This window comes from Dermacentor albipictus, chromosome 1 (genome assembly GCF_038994185.2).
Source record: "Dermacentor albipictus isolate Rhodes 1998 colony chromosome 1, USDA_Dalb.pri_finalv2, whole genome shotgun sequence".
Taxonomy (NCBI): Eukaryota; Metazoa; Arthropoda; class Arachnida; order Ixodida; family Ixodidae; genus Dermacentor; species Dermacentor albipictus.
In genome coordinates, this window is record NC_091821.1 from 413,621,535 (window position 1) to 413,638,539 (window position 17,005).

The 17,005-nt window shown below is 41.8% G+C and overlaps 1 protein-coding gene across 1 annotated transcript in view; it reads left to right on the forward strand.

Annotated features, from left to right (window-relative positions):
* LOC135913037 (proline-, glutamic acid- and leucine-rich protein 1-like) overlaps nt 1–17,005 on the forward strand; it is a 67,022-nt gene that overhangs the window by 19,051 nt on the left and 30,966 nt on the right. The window contains exons 8-12 of the mRNA XM_070532223.1: nt 957–1,092; nt 7,039–7,126; nt 7,639–7,733; nt 14,954–15,049; nt 15,792–15,933. Of these exons, the coding sequence (XP_070388324.1) occupies nt 957–1,092; nt 7,039–7,126; nt 7,639–7,733; nt 14,954–15,049; nt 15,792–15,933 (557 nt within the window). The remainder of the gene's footprint in view (nt 1–956; nt 1,093–7,038; nt 7,127–7,638; nt 7,734–14,953; nt 15,050–15,791; nt 15,934–17,005) is intronic.

Below are 17,005 nucleotides of genomic sequence, written 5' to 3' on the forward strand. Positions count from 1 at the left end.
GACCTATAGTGCCTACCAGAGAACCACCACAGTTGATGAGCGCTACACCTTCACGTTCGCTGTGTATGTCGCTAACAGTAGGTCACCCAGGAATCATTATCTGTGTATGCCTAAAGTTAATTAGACAATTGCATGCATTGTCCGATTACTTCCGAAACTTTGAATCCTGAGTCTCTTAGCCATATTACACAAGTTCTAGGACCATTCAGTATGCAGTCGAACACTGCGATTGTGAAATCCTGAGATAAGGAAATTCTCCCCACAGTGAAATATTTTTGTATCCCTAATAAACATCTATAGGATTCAATGCATTTTCTATCTCTTGACAATGAAACGTCACTGAAGTACAATTCCTCATTACACAAATTTGCCTGAACAGTAAACCCCATAGTACCGTATTTACAGGCATAATGGATGCACACCCCTCTTTTCTAATCAGAAAGTGAGCATCTTTTCCCCCTCGCATAATGATCGCACCTTGAACATGTTGCCGTGAAGTACGAGACACATGGAAGCAATAAGGCATCTGATGCTCCGGAACGGCAGCCGCATTCGGGTGTGTGTTCTTTTTTTTTTTCATAGTGGCAGATCAGATGCCCGACGTGCGCGAAATGTAGGAGATGCGCAGTACAATTCTGCATCTGATACGGCATGTGCAAGCCAGACTGCTATGAAGTCGACGAGGGTAGTGATGTCGGTTTGTTGGTTGATCATAATGGAATGGCATGAAATGTAGCATAACAGGAAAAAAGACGCAAGAAGAAATGAAACCCAGACACAAGCACTTGTGTCTATGTTTCGTTTCTTGTGTCCTTGATTTTGCTGCGCTACACTTCATGCCATTCCATGCTGCTATGAACTCTGGTCACATTATAGTCAATTGTTTCTTTCTGGCCATGCACTCTCAGCGCACCTATGCTAAGACCCTCTCCCTCATTTTTTCTTCTGTGGCACAGACAAGGGGCGGCCCAGAGCAGACAAGGCCGTTCCCTTGGAGGTTCCCAGCTCACCCGAAGAGAGCCACCAGGCTAGCCTTCTGTGCTGGCGCCGCATTATGAGCCTCATGCGAACCATCAACCTCATGCTCGTGGGGTCAGTTGCTGCCCGGGAGTTGCCTGGCTTACTGTACAACTTTGCTTTGCAGTGCCCCGCTTCCTCTACAGGCCCCATTAATCCCTCTTGTGTTATTTCTGTATGTTTGCGTGCATGCATTCATGCATGCTTTTAAATTTAGCGTATTTAAAAATGCCCTAAAACAACAGATATGCTATTTACTGACAAACAAAAAGAGTAAGGCCGACCGAGGGCTTGATTTTTGTTGCAACCATGTGAAGCAATTTTCATATGGGGTAATCTTGTATACATACACAAGTACCTAAGAAAGTTGATGGGAGGATGGCTGCATCTGTAGCTTAGCTGTAAAGCACTGCATGCATAATGCAGAAGGAAGAGGTGGCTTCGGCTCCTACTTGCATGTTGTCTTTTCATGCACTTTCATTTCCCTTTTCCTTACTATTTTTGCTTTTAAAGTAATACTTAGGTAATTTCTCTTACCCTTTCTCTGGTTTCATTTTGCTTCATATGGTTGTACACTAATTTAATGAAGAGGTGTTACAGCTGCAACTTCTGGTGAGAGTGGAGATTGTACCATCAGCATAAATTGAAATGTGAACTAAAGGGTAAATGCAGAACTCCTATTGCAAGTAATTACATGAGACTGCGTTGCGCTGTTACTCTGTAGCCTGTTCATACACATGGATTGTTCCATATATACATTTTGGAACCTGCATTGTACCATAGCTACAAATACAGGTGAAGCTGGGAGCACAACAATAGACTCAAGGTTTGTCAACTTTTTGCATAGTACACATACAAGTATTGTTTTGTCAATACAGATGGCTTTCACCATGCTTCTTTCTTAATTATTGCTCTTTTTCTTCTTTAAAAGAGAAATTGTGCTTTATCGTCACTGGAACTGAAGTAGCACATAGCGAGGGCTTGTTTGCATGTGAGTGCACACATCGCGTGCATGTGCAGCGTCATTCTGTCGGGGTCTCAACACAAAGCAACCACATTTCACTGAACCTCTTCTCTGAATTATTCCACGGACGGTAGGCTGCTGCTATGTATGATTTACGCCTCATACTGATAAGGGTGAGCCTTACACATCTCGAACAAAGAAGTTGTGGTGTGCAACTACTTGAATATACAAATGAGAATTGAATAATGAATGATCACATAATTTGATTTAGGAATTGAATATCTACTATGTATTTAGTTTCTCAAACAGTTGCTATGTTTGGTGGAAGTCTCATGGTGAGTACCTTTCTGCATGCAGCTTCTCTGCAATTGCCACGTCATATATGCTTTGCTGTGCTTGCACTTCACCGGTGCCCTGGGGGAGCAGTTGCCCCTGGTCCCACTTTTCAGAAGGAAGATTTCGCAATTTACAATTCTCTGTGGTTCCTTCTATTCTTCACTCATTTGCATACTAAACTTCGACAAAATTTCAGTTTTGCTTGTATAACATGATTATGATCACTACAGAAGGGCTACAACGACACCAACCAACAGTGCTGATGCTAAATGCAGCTGAATGTCCTTCTAATAAAGTACCAGTGTAAGACGTGTTGCAGTGTTGCAGGCGCACAGACCGTGAAATGAAAATGCCATCTGTGTCAGCTCTAAGCACACCAGGAGAGTGCTTTGGGCACACACACACACGCAAATGCACGCACACGGACAGAAAGAGAGAGAGAGTTTTTTTGCTTTATTGAGTACATTGGTCATTACTGCTCTGAATCACAGCCAGATCAGTTCACACTGCAAGTGTTGGTGAAATGCCCATTCCCAATATGTCCATCGTGGCTGTTGTGGCACCATCTAGGACTAATCTCTAAAGAAGTTTTACACCGCAGCAGAACTGATAGTTGGGCGAGTTGGTACGAATTCATAGTAAAATATTTAGCGTACACAATCGACAAGGGCGCAGTTATTTGTCAAGTGAAGGGGGACACAATGTGTCCCTTCACTGTGTCCTTGTCGATTGTGCGCGCTAAATATTTCACTATGAAGCTTTACGCCCTTTGGGGCATCATCATCATCAGCCTGTTTTATGTCCACTGTGGGACGAAGGCCTCTCCCTAGGATCTGCAATTACCCCTGTTCTGCGCCAAACGATTCCAACTAGCGCCCGTAAATTTCCTAATTTCATCGCTCCACCTAGTCTTTTATCTTCCTCGATTGCATTTTCCTTCTCTTAGTACCCATTCTGTAACCCTAATGGTCCAATGGTTATGCAACTGGTGCATTACGTGACCTGCCCTGCTCCATCTTTTCCTCTTGACGTCAATTAGAAAATTGTCTATAACCGTCTGCTCTCTGATCCACACTGCTCTCTTTCTGTCTCTTAATGTTATGTCTAGCAATCTTCGTTCCATCACTCTTTGCGCGGTCCTTAACTTGTTCTCAAGCTTCTTTGTCAGTCTCCAAGCCTCTGCCCCATATGTCAGCACTGGTAAAATGCACTGATTGTACACCTTCCCCTTCAATGATAATGGTAAGCTTCCAGTCAGGAGCTGGCAATGTCTGCTGTATGTGATCCAACCAATTTTTATTCTTCTGTAAATTTCCTTCTCATGATCAGGGTTCCCTGTGATTAATTGACCTAGGTAAACATACTCCTTCAGACTTTAGGGGCCGACTGACGATCCTGAACTCTTGTTTCTTTGCCTGGCTATTTATCATTATCTTTGTCTTCTGCATATTAATCTTCAACCCCACTCTTGCACTCTGTTAAGGTCCTCAATCATTTGTTGTAACTCGTCTGCATTGTTGCTGAATATAACAATGCCATTGGCAAACTGAAGGTTGTTGCGATATGCCCTGTCGATACTCCTAAGCCTTCCCAGTTTAATAGCTTGAATACTTCTTCTAAGCAGGCAGTGAATAGCATTGGAGAGATTGTGTCTCCCTGTCTGACCCCTTTCTTTATAGGTATCTTCCTGCTTTTCCTGTTTAGAATTAAGGTAGCTGTACTACCTCTGTAGATATTTTCCAAGGTATTTACGTAAGTGTTCTGTACTCCTTCATTACGTAATGCCTCTGACTGCTGGTATCTGTACTGAATCAAATGCCTTTTCATAATCTATAATAGCCATATGGAGAGGCTGATAGTACTCTGCGGATTTCTTTATTACCTGATTGATGACATTGATGTGATCCATTGTAGGGTATCCCTTCCCGAAACCTGCCTGTTCTTGGTTGACTGAAGTCCAGTGTTGCCCTTATTCTATTGAAGATTATTTTGGTAAATATTTCATATAATACTGGGAGTAAGCTAATGGGCCTATAATTTTTAAATTCTTTAACGTCTCCCTTTTTGTGGATTAGTATAATGTTTGCATTCTTACAGTTTTCTAGTACCCTTGCAGTCGATAGACACTTCGTATAAAGAGCCGCCAGTTTTTCAAGCATTATGTCTCCTCTATCTTTGATTAAATTGACTGTTATTCCATCTTCTCCTGCCGCTCTTCCTCATTTCATGTCTTGCAATTACCTTCTGACCTCATCACTAGTTATAGGAGTTCCTGTGTCCTGTTCATTACTGTTTCGAATTGAGGTATCCTGACTCCTCTTGGTACTGTACAGGTCAGTATAGAATTCTTCCGCTGCTTTTACTATATCTTCGAGACCCGCCGTGGTTGCTCAGTGGCTATGGTGTTCGGCTGCTGAGCGCGAGGTCGCGGGATCGAATCCCGGCCACGGCGACTGCATTTCGGTGGGGGCGAAATGCGAAAACACCCGTGTGCTTAGATTTAGGTGCACGTTAACGAACCCCAGGTGGTCAAAATTTCCGGAGTCCGCCACTACGGCGTGCCTCATAATCAGAAAGTGGTTTTGGCACGTAAAACCGCACAATTTCATTATCTTCGAGATTGCTGATGATATTACCCTGCTTATCTTTCAGTGCATACATCTTAGTTTGTCCTATGCCAAGTTTCTTTGTCACCGATTTCAGGCTGTGTCTATTTTTTTACGGCTTCTTCAGTCTTTCTCATGTTATAGTTTCAAATATCCCTTACTTTCGCCTTTTTGATAAGTTTTTACAGTTCCGCAAATTCTATCCTATCTCTTGAGTTGGACACTTTCATTTCTTGTCGTTTATTAGGTCCTTTGTTACGTGAGAGAGCTTGCCTACTGGTTCCCTTGGTGCCTTGCCTCCCACTTCAATTGCTGCCTCTGAAGCCAACCTAGTTATGCTTTCATTCATTAGCAAAAGGATAGACAGTTGGGCGAGTTGGTACGGTAATTCACGCTAGAAGCCAAAATTCATTCATTAGCTCTGTCACCATCTCTGTTCTAAGGCTGCATATTTGTTTGCAAGTACCAGCCTGAATTTGTCTGCTTCTACACTTACTGCCTCTAGGTTGACCTGTTTCTTCTTGACCAATTTAGCTCTTTCTCTCTTCAAATTGAGGTGAATCCTAGCTCTCACTAACCTATGATCACTGCACCTTACCCTACCTATCACTTCTACTGTTGCACTATGCTGGGATCAGCAGAAAGTATGGAGTCAATTTCATTTCTTGTTTCACTATTAGGACTTTTCCAGGTCCACTTTCTGTCGCTACGCTTCCTGAAAAAGGTGTTCATTATTCGAAGCTCATTCCTTTCTGAGAATTCTACCAGCATCTCTCCTCTAGCATTCCTAGAATCAACGCCGTAGTTGCCAAGTGCTTGTTCACTAGCCTGTTTTTTCCCCACTTTTGCATAGCCCATTACTACAGTATATTGAGTTTGCACTTTTCTCATTGCTAATTCAACATCTTCATAAAACTGATCTACTTCCTCATCATTGTGACTGGATGTTGGAGTGTATGCTTGTACTACCTTTTATCTATACCTCTTATTAAGTTCTATTACGGCTACAGCTACCCTCTCATTAATGCTGTAGAATTCATCAATGTTGCCTGCTATGTTGTTATGGATTATGAACCCTACCCCGTTTTGCTTTTTATCTATGAGACCTCTATAGCAGAGGACATGTCCGTTATTCAGCAATGTATAAGCCTCACCAATGCTAATCTCAGTAAGGCCGATGATATCCCAAACAATCTCTGATAATTCCTCTAAGTCCTGCTAAGCTAGCCTCACTCGAGAGGGTTCGGGTGCTAAATGCTGCAGGGGTTAGTTTCAATTGGTGGCCTGTCCGGATCCAGAGATTTTGAGCACCCTCTGCTGCGTTACAGGTCTGACCGCCGCCTTGGTCAGGTGCTCTGCAGCTGCTGGGGACTGAGGGCCATTGGTTAATTGAATGAGCCATTTGGGAGGGGGTGGCTGAATGCTGCACCAGGGAGGCCAATTCCTGATCTGGTGAGGGAGTGTCTTGTTGAAGCTTTGTGGGCCTTCCTAATTTGGTTGTACCTGGATTAGTATAGCCCCACTTGCTCTCGTCATCTTTTGCCGGTGACAAGCGTCGCTCCAAGCCTGCAGAAGTTGTGCACTGGAGGAGGTGAATTTCAAGCTCGCCATAATAATAAAAAAAAGAAAAAAAACCTCATCGACAAGTACAGCCTCGAGGGCCCTACATGCCTAAAAACTTCTTTGGTTTGTCCGCGATAGAAGTGTTTTCCTGTTCACGATGGGTAACTCAATATAGAATGATTTCTAAACAGTTCCGGCCTCGTAGTTCCGCAGTCACACGCGTGCAGGGGCATATCTTGCCCTCAAACAATAATCATCATCAGCCTTGCTTGCATTTCCTTTCTTGAAAACTCTATGCTTGCTACTTTCCTGTCAAGAGTGCAATGTCATGCCGGTAATATGTGTGCCATTTATAACTATGAACTACCAGGTGCACAGCATAAAAGGATAGGCATGAAAGATGGGTGATTTTTGTTTAGCTCGAAACAAGCCTCGAAGGTTGCAAACTTTTTTTAAGAGTCTACTTGGCCACTTGAATATAGCTGCTATGTGATGTCGAACTGTGTTTTCTGGTTGACTCGGAAAGACCTCTGGTTCTTATGCTCTCCACAGGTCTAGCGTTCACCAACCTGTGCTGGTTCCCGTTGAAGATGTCCTTGAGCTTGTGTACAGAGTCCTTGGTGCTCACCTTCCAGTCAAGGTCAGTACTTTGAAACAGGTCACAGCTTCCAAACTAGAATGTTCTGGGCAAGCAGGCAGCATGCGTGTCCTTCTGAGTTGTCCGGAACAGTGAATTGTGGCTCAGGTGCTTGATCTACTGGGTAACCTCGAGCCCACCTGCCATGATGGCTTGGCGGCTATGGCATTATGCTGTTCTGCCAGAGGTCATGAGGTCGATTCCCAGTGGCAGCTGTTGCATTTCAATGGGGGCAAAGTGCAAAAGCACTTGTGTACGTAGATTTGGGAGCATGTTAAAGGACTCTCAAGTGGTCAGAATTCAGAGCCCATCGCTGCAGAATTTCTCGTAACCCTCTCTGCAGTTTCGAGATGAGTGCACAAATAAATAGAAGCCTGCTTGTTGCCTAAGCCAGTGGCACTGTGGATTTGATTGGTCGTTCTTCCCTGGCATACTTGGTGCGAGTGCAATGGTATCCTTTGGGAGGTTTCCTTTCAGTGGGTCTAAGGCGCATGTTACTGTCGTCTGTTTCACAGAGCTCCGGTGCCACAGCACAGGCCAACCTTGTTGCAGCCATCTTGCCCTCTATTCAACATGAAGCTGTGCAGCTCCTCAGTCAGCTGATATGCAGGTGAGTCAGCCATATTATTACACAACAGTTCAAGTGGCACTAAAAATGTTGAACTACGTTTTGTTTTAAAATAGCGCTGTGTAAAATTTGTTTTTCTTGCCATGAACATACAGTAATTGTTCGGCTTTGATGTCAGATAAAGATTTAAAGATTTTGTCGTGATCAGAGCACTCCCTATATCTTTTGCAGGCGGCCGGTTGGTATGTACTATGCAGTGCACATAGTTTTCCTATATCTGCAGTCTCTAAAAGAAATAATAATTTAAGTGTCTTATTGTCTTTGAGCGAAGATGTTACTGTGACTAGAAGCTCTCAAAAATGTTATAGTATACCTTTTTTGTGTGGTTTTCTGAAAAAACTAAACTTGCAAAGCTTATATTTTGAAGAAATGTGGAGATTGTTTGGGCCAATATGCAGAAAAATTTTGAATGATGTGTGTCAATTAAGGAATAAATTAATATTGCTAAACTCTTGTTATTGGCCTGTTTAGAGGCATTATATGAAGGGGCTACAAAGCTTCCCAGATTCCTTGGGAGGACCAAGAACAGCAGAGATTTCATATTTCATGGAAATGGGGGCTACTCTATGGTTGATGTGTACTGGAAGTTTAAAGTGTGTAGGCTATTACTTGCTTTGAAAAGAATTGCCATATGCAAATTTCCTCCCGATTTTTACCCATTATATGAGGATTGTAGTTAAATTTTACCAGTATCCTCTGTGAACTATGCAAGGCACTTTGTTTATACTTTGTTGAAGCAGGAAGCCTGTTCGGTGCAACAAACGATAAGTGTTTAATTTGTGTAGGTTAATTACAGCATTTGTAGAAAGTTACTTTAAGTGTTCCACATTATCACACTGCCATAATCTGCGATGTTCCCCCGAGTCCTAAAACAGCTGCACAAGATACCAATTTCAAATGAGGTGAAAATAGGGGTGAATGTGAAGTGTAACGCGCGATTAAGTTGTCACGTTCACTGCTTAAATAGAAGCATTGCAAATGATTACTGGACCTCTTTTTTCTATTTCTATGTGTCGCACACTCGCCGTGGTTGCTCAGTGGCTATAGTGTTAGGCTGCTGAGCACGAGGTCGCGGGATCGAATCCCGGCCACGGCGGCCGCATTTCAGTGGGGACGAAATGCGAAAGCACCTGTGTACTTAGATTTAGGTGCACATTAAAGAACCCCAGGTGGTCAAAATTTCTGGAGTCCTCCACTACGGCGTGCCTCATAATCAGAAAGTGGTTTTGGCGCGTAAAACCCCATAATTTAATGTGTTGTACGAATTTGTTTCTTCAGTGTCCTCAGTGAACTAAACAAAAAAACACATTGCTTATATTAGAGGTGGTCGATTAATTTTGTTATTTGATTAACGATTAATAATTCATCATTTTAGCCTTTAATCGATCAATCACTTTTGATGCAGTGTTTTTTATCAATTACTTGTAATTTAAATTTTTGGCAGGGACTTTAAAACAAGTTGAAATGTGATTATCTGCTTTTGTAGGACCCTATTTTAATGTTTGATAGGTGGAGCCAAGTTTCAAACACAAGTGTACAAACATTTGATAACGTATAATCTTTAGGGGTGTGTGAAAATTAGAGAAATCTGAATATTATGGAATATATTTTTTATATTCGTATTCAATTCAGAAAATACATATTTGAAATATGCTCGAAAATTTGGTTGGGTACGAATATTCGACTCAAATCGAATATGTTGCTGGCTGTGCGAGAGCAAACACGGGGTTGAGCATTTGTTTCTATGTATTCTAAGAATATTTGGGCAATTTGTGCTGAATTTTTCGGTGATTTCGTGCTGCTGGCAAAATTTTGCCTGTAAAGCGCACTTAGCCACTAAATGAATAAACTGTGCAGAAAAGCCAGCCTTTCAGTAGCAAGGGGCACTGGTTTGGGGACAGCGAGGGTGCACTTTATTATTTTTTTTTCTTTTGCAGTGCCACCCCCAAGTCTGAGCTTATTGCTTGACAGTAAGTGAGATGAAAGATGTTTGGCACAGGACCAAGTGCCTCCGATTTTACGGGAATTCAATGCGATGTGATAAGGTACAGGCCGGCGAGAACAGCTAATTGGAATTACTAAATTTTCCAAGTTAACATGAGCCAAGTACACAATGTTTAATATAATGGCTTACTAGTCTTGTTTTAACATTGACAATTGAACCCATCTTGCTAATAAATGTATGTGCATATCATTATTTGCCATTTAATTCGATATACGAAGTGGAGTATTCGATTCGTCTTCAAAAGTTTGGCATTCACACACCTCAGGTAATCTTTAACTTGTTAAACACGATATATAGCTGGCACTACCGTAGTGGCTCTTGAAACGATAAACAATGTTTTATAGAATGGCACCTTGTGCAGAATTAAATAAGATACATGGCACTAGTGAATCCTTGTGCAGTTAAACAAGAATTAAGAAAAAATGGCTAATGTAGAAGGTCAAGTCCCACTGAAATTGGAATATGCACAAAAGAAAAGAAAATTACTGGTTTCGAATTTTAAACCACATGCTCTTTTCAGAGCGAAGGAATGTCAATCGGCTCCAGCGAAGTCCAGCGGACTGAGAGTGGCACTTCGATCACCCACTTGGTTATTGTATTCCTTGAATTGTAAGGGCATTTTAAGCCTTTAGCTTCAGGCGGCGTAGGGGTGTGTGCAGTGGGGGCGGGGGGGAGGGGAGAAGCGCTCAGCTAGGCACGACTTGGTCTAACAGTCGACAGTCGCTCTACCACAGCCATGCAGCAGTCACTGCTCATGCGCCGCCATTCCAGTATGATTTCAAAATTTTCTCGCCGCCCCTGTCAAACTCTAAAAAATGATTAATTAAACAAATCTAATCGATTAAGTCGATTAAATGAAAGTCAGACATCTATGAATATTGATCGTTTCACGGGATGCATTTAATCAATTAATAATTCATCAGTGTTACCAGCCCTAGTTTACATTTGGCAGAAATAAGGGCTATATTATGCGTAATACACAGGCAAATTTCAAAGTGTGTGGCTTAATTATAGTATTCGCAATAAATTACGCATGCAAGTGCTCCGGAGTGTTAAGAGTGCATTTTACGAGTGGAGCAAAATTTCGCCTGCTGCCTTGCCATAACTACATATGGCACCCAAATAAAATTTAACAAACAGGAGGGGGGGAGGGGTGCTAAGGCAAATTTATGTTCAAATCTATGTGGATGTGGACCAACTGCAATGCATGCTCAATGACCTGGAGAGGCAAAGCAGAAGAGTGGGTCTAAAAATTAATCTGCAGAAAACTAATGTAATGTTTAACAGTCTCGGAAGAGAACAGCAATTTACAATAGACAGCCAGGCACTGGAAGTCGTAAGGGAATACATCTACTTAGGGCAGGTAGTGACTGCGGATCCGGGTCATGAGACGGAAATAATCAGAAGAATAAGAATGGGCTGGGGTGCGTTTGGCAGGCATTCTCAGATCATGAACAGCAGGTTGCCATTATCCCTCAAGAGAAAAGTGTATAATAGCTGTGTCTTACCAGTACTCACCTACGGGGCAGAAACCTGGAGGCTTACGAAAAGGGTCCTACTCAAATTGAGGACGACGCAACGAGCTATGGAAAGAAGAATGATAGGTGTAACGTTAAGGGATAAGAAAAGAGCAGATTGGGTGAGGGAACAAACGCGAGTTATTGACATCTTAGTTGAAATCAAGAAAAAGAAATGGGCATGGGCAGGACATGTAATGAGGAGGGAAGATAACCGATGGTCATTAAGGGTTACGGACTGGATTCCAAGGGAAGGGAAGCGTAGCAGGGGGCGGCAGAAAGTTAGGTGGGCGGATGAGATTAAGAAGTTTGCAGGGACGGCATGGCCACAATTAGTACATGACCGGGGTTGTTGGAGAAATATGGGAGAGGCCTTTGCCCTGCAGTGGGCGTTACCAGGCTGATGATGATGATGATGTGGATGTGGTTTAGATAGAGCCTTAGCAAAACATTCCTTTAACACATTCTCAAAAGCATCGCAATGCCATGTCAAGCCAGGTATCCCAGTGTCCTGAGAGGGGTGCCCTGAGGGAACTATATATTACACAATTTTAGTATTTGGCGAAAATAAAAGGCACATTATGGGTTATGCACAGGCAAAATTCAAAGTGTTTCCTTTGATCACGATCTGTTCAATGAATTACATATTGAAGCACTACAGAATGTATACGATTGAGTTTTATGAGTGGGGAAAAATTTTGCACAAATGCCATCACACTTAGCAAGAATGAGCAAACCACTATGAAAAATCTGTGTGTAAAGTTAAATGCATGTGGATCAAATACAACTTCTGCAAAACATCCCTTAAATAAGTGTTAGCAAGTGTCACGCTGTCATTATCCGCGGCATTTCCCACTGGCCCAAAAGAACTCTGCATTACAAAAAGTTTTCATTTAGTATAACTGAGGGGAACCTTAAGTATGTGTCCTGAAATTTTCATGTTTCTGGGCTAAATAGAAACACTATAAATAAGACTTCACAACCTTAATTTTTCGGCACATCTCCATGCGTTGCATGATGTTCAGCTGGTGTTCTCGGTGAATTAAATGAGGCACACCTTGCTTATGGTGAAAGTAAGGACCAACTGAGGGGTGATGGCTAGGCAAAGGTTGGAGTGTGTGTGTTAATTATGGCTTTTTCAATAAATTACATATTCAAGTGCTCCGTAGCATTGTGTTTTATGAAGGCACAGAATTTACCTTTCTTCTCTGGCATTACTACAAGTCCCACCGAGATCAAATTTAGTGATAATGGGGTTAAGGCTATCACAAATCTCTGTGCACCATTAAAGGGACACTAAAGGCAAACACTAAATTGACGCGGACTGTTTAAATACCACTCCAGAAATCTTGCAACGATTGTTTAGTGCCAAGAAAAGACTTAGTTTACGAGAAAATTGCACCTGGAGTGTCCGAATATCGCTTTTGAAATTCAAATATCCCCCACCGTCACCGCTTACACCCTTTGCTGCCGTCGGTGAGTCAAGCAGCGCTTGACAGACAGTGGTACTGAGCCAAGACACTCGGAGTGACAGTGTGGCGGATTCCGCTGCACAGCTGCTTTTTGGTCAAGTGGCATAGACCGTTCGGGCATCTCATGACATCACATGGAAGTTGAATTCTTTGCTACTTGTAGTTTGTGCGAGTTTCGTGAGTCAGCAAAGCCGACGCAGTGCTATGCTATAACGAAACTACTGAAACGTGAAAGCGTGGGTGGCGCGCAGTTGAGTGAAAACAAAACCTTTCGACCGCCCGCGTCATTGTCAAGGGTGATTTCAATAAGTGCTTTTTTTCTCAAAATTAAATAGAACTGAACAAATAGCATTTTATTTCGCCTTATAATACCATACAAGGAGGTTTTTTTTGCAAGGAGTGGTTGAGTACTAGTGACAGAATTTAACTCAGGAGTGCTTTCGTCATCGGGCAAGTGCTTGAATGTCCCAAGGGAGTTTCTAACCATGTCCTGCAGTTACCTCAATTTCTTGATTATTAGGGCTCTGTTCGCAATATTGATGCCTTGGAGATTCTCAAACACTAATCTATCACATTAGCTTGACTTAATGTTTGCCTTTAGTGTCCCTGTAGATGCGTGTGGGTCAAACACGGCTTTTGCAAAAATTTCTTAAGCAATTTTTAGAAAGCATCACGTGGCCACTATCGGCTATTTTTCCCAATGTTCCAAGAGAAAGCTACATTACACAGAGTTTATATTTGGTGAAAATTGGGGGTCATGTTAAGAGGAAACTGTAGCTCGTGTGCTCCTTACTAAATACATGTAGTAGGAGAATTCATTTTTCTCGGCAACCACTGCACCAAATTTGGCGAGGTTTGTTTCATTAATAAGAAAAACTTGAAATCTAGTGACTGTTGGTTTCAAATTTTTCATTTAAGTCGTCAATCCTTTATTAAAAATTTTCAAAAATTAAAAATTTTCGAAAAAGGATACTGTGAAGTTTACAACCCTCTAACTCAGCAAGGAAAAATTATATCAATTCTGTGAATTGTATATGATAGTACATATAAAGCGGACAAAATTCATATGTTACACAGGAATCTAAGAAATTCAGTGATATGGATATACATACAGCTTTCACAGAACCCTTGGACACAACGTAACAAATTTATGTAAGATATAAATTTACATATCAAATTTGTCCGCTTTGTATTATCTAATGGAGGTCGTTTACAGAACCGCGATATCTGTTCTTGATGCAGAGCAATTTGTAAACATTGGGCTTCTATTTCTTTCAAACTTATGAATTTAAAAAAATCATTTTAACAATCAGGCCCTAAATCGAAATTTCGCTTTGAAGAGTGACTAGAATTTAGCTTTCTCTCTCAAATGCAACAAATTTCATTAAAATCGGTCCAGGGGTTATCTCGGAAAAACATTTTTGCATTTTATATGTATTTGAATAGGCCGCGTCGGAGTTGGGCCCAAGCTAAAGCTGCTTCCTCTTGAGCGTAATGCGTGTCAAAACCTAAATGTGTCCATGGCCTAATCAGAAGTGTAGCAAATAATTACTGATCCGTTGCTTTTCCTTTCTCTATGTTTATGCATCTTATGGGGTTCATCATAGGTTTCTCCAATGACCTTGATGAACTAAAGAAGGCACCTTGTTTATATTTGTTTAAAGTTAGATGCAGGGTATGAATAACATCTAGACACACTAAGTTTCAAGTGGACAATTCATGGCCTTAGCAGTAAATTACCTATGCGAGCTAGATGGAGCATTTTAAGTGTGTTTTACGAAAAACACAGAATTTAACCTACTGCTTTGTGAGAAAATATAAATGCAACCAAGATCACATTTAGTGAAAATGGGGGGAACATTATGGCCAGTGTTCTCGCGATGTAAAATTCATGTAGATGAATTAATGCCTTTGTAAAGATTCCTTAACAAGTGCACTGAAGCGTTTATGCGAGCGATGTTTCAAAGTACGTGATTTATTTACAGACAACTGAAATTTTTATTCCAACTGCTCAAAAGAAACAGCTTCACTGGAACTTGGGTTGCAATTCTGCAAGGTCCCACACGTTGGCACTTTTTTTTTCTTTAACGAAAAGCAAATTTAGTGCTTTCCCACTGGACTGTCGCTGTAGTTGTATTTGGTTGAATGTTCCTGTTTGAAGCTGTTTCTGTGACCCAGCTTCACTGCTTCCTTCTCTTATACTTCCAGCTGCAGACAGTTGCTGATACCTGATGCAGTAAACATTGTGGGTCTGATCGAGGAAGTGTGTCTTCGTACCACACAGGACCATTCCAATGACACTGGGTAGGTACGACCTGATCTAATATGTACAGGCCGTATGGCAGTGCCAAATAAAGCAATTTTGTGGGGAAAATATGTATGATATTCATGTGAACTGTTCTTTTGTATGGAATTCACTGAAAATGTAAAGGTAAACATACGGCAGATATCTGCGTGGTTGGGGACAACTGAATTAAAAAGAAACCAAGCTCCAACCAAAATTTATTTTAAAAACCCAACATTCCGAAGCGCAACCAGTTCCTTCTTCAGGGATGAGATAGCTTGAGGTGTAGCAGTGCCCGTGTGTGTGTGTGTATATATATATATATATATATTTATTTAACGCTCTTTAACGCTTTTCGTAGATGTTGAGAGTAAACGGCAGGAAGCGTTCCTGACGGCGTCTTTTGGATGTGCCCTGAAGAGAGAGCCGGGCAGGCTCCAAAACGTCTGGTTTTTAAAATAATTTTTGTTGGAGTTTTCATTTTCTTAATTCTAAAAATCGAGGGCTGCAGTCAACAGGACTCATAGAGGAATTTAAAAAATGAAGTACAAGTTTTCTAAATTACTAAATTTTCTTGAAATCGATAAAAACAAGCCTGATTTGTAAACAGTTCTAGCCGTTTATTTTGATGCCTCCTTTCTCCAAGGACCAGGGATTCCATTTAGTGTGATACACAAGGATTCCCTAGAGCGCCAAATCTTTAGAACTGCCAGCTAAGTTTACATGCGAGTTGGTTTCTGACTGGCCTTTTGTGTGCCACAGGCGGCTGCGGCAGGCGTGCTACGCTGCGCTGTCCCTGTGGCTGCAAACCATCCGCTCTCGACTGGGGCTCAGCTCACTTGTTGAGAAATTGGTCCCACATTTGCTGCAGGACATCGAGCCTGTCGGAGCTGCCACTGTTCAGGTGAGCTTTGGTCGCTCTCTTAACCTTCACAGTATTATCACATTGAAACAGTGCTGACAGTGGGACAGGTGAAACATACAAGGCAAAGGGATTCTGATGTCCTGCCTGTTTCACCTGTCCTGTAGTCTGCGCTGTTTTGTCATGATGGGCTTAAACCAACTATTGCCGCTCTTGTGTCCAGTATTATTGTATTGGAGAAGCTGTCTGTGTAAAGCTTATTGCAGATGGTATAAGTTTTTCACTGTTAAGCTTCCGTGTGAAATTGCACATGTGGTGTTGATGGAGAACCAATAACAGTGTGAATTGTCGCATCTGTCATTGTAGCCTGCCTGCTTATTTTTAATGTGATAGCGTTGCAGGCGGTCCTCGCACACTTTGTAGGTTTCTGTCTGATTAAAAATGTGGGTCGATCCTGAATCAGTGCAGTCTAATACGGTGTCTCAAAGGGCTAGCTGTCACGAAGAAAGAATGCGAAAAACTGGCATATCTTGCCCATGCCAGATGTGTTCAAGAATGACTTTGGCACGAGAGAAGCATGCGTGCAATTGTGACCGACTGTTTTATTGGGCTCCTGTGCTAGAAGACAGGTTCGATCCCCCCATCGGTCATGCTTTCCTTTATAGCATTATAAGCAGGCTTCACCCACTTTGGAAGCACAATTAAACCTCAATATAATGAACTTCAGTATAACTAAATTCTCTATATAACGAAGTATTTAACTTTTCATAACCTGTTGTCATACAACACCATGTATTTAGAACCTCAAATAACGAAGTGTCTGTATGCCATTTCAATATAACAAAATTTCACTGCCGACACAAAGGAATGCCGAGACAATAAATGGAAACTTTTGCGGACACCAATGGTCAAATGATTTAATTACATGCTGAATTATCTCTCAAATCATCCATTCCACAACAAGAGCGACTGCCAAAGTGGAGCCGCATCATGTTCCGTATAAAGGCCAAGTGCAATGTCTGCTTTGGGTGCGAGTGAAAGTGTGCGAGGATGAGAGAAAAAAGATGGTGGCTTTGTGAGTGCCACCTTTTAGTGCGAGCAAAGGAAAAGAGGG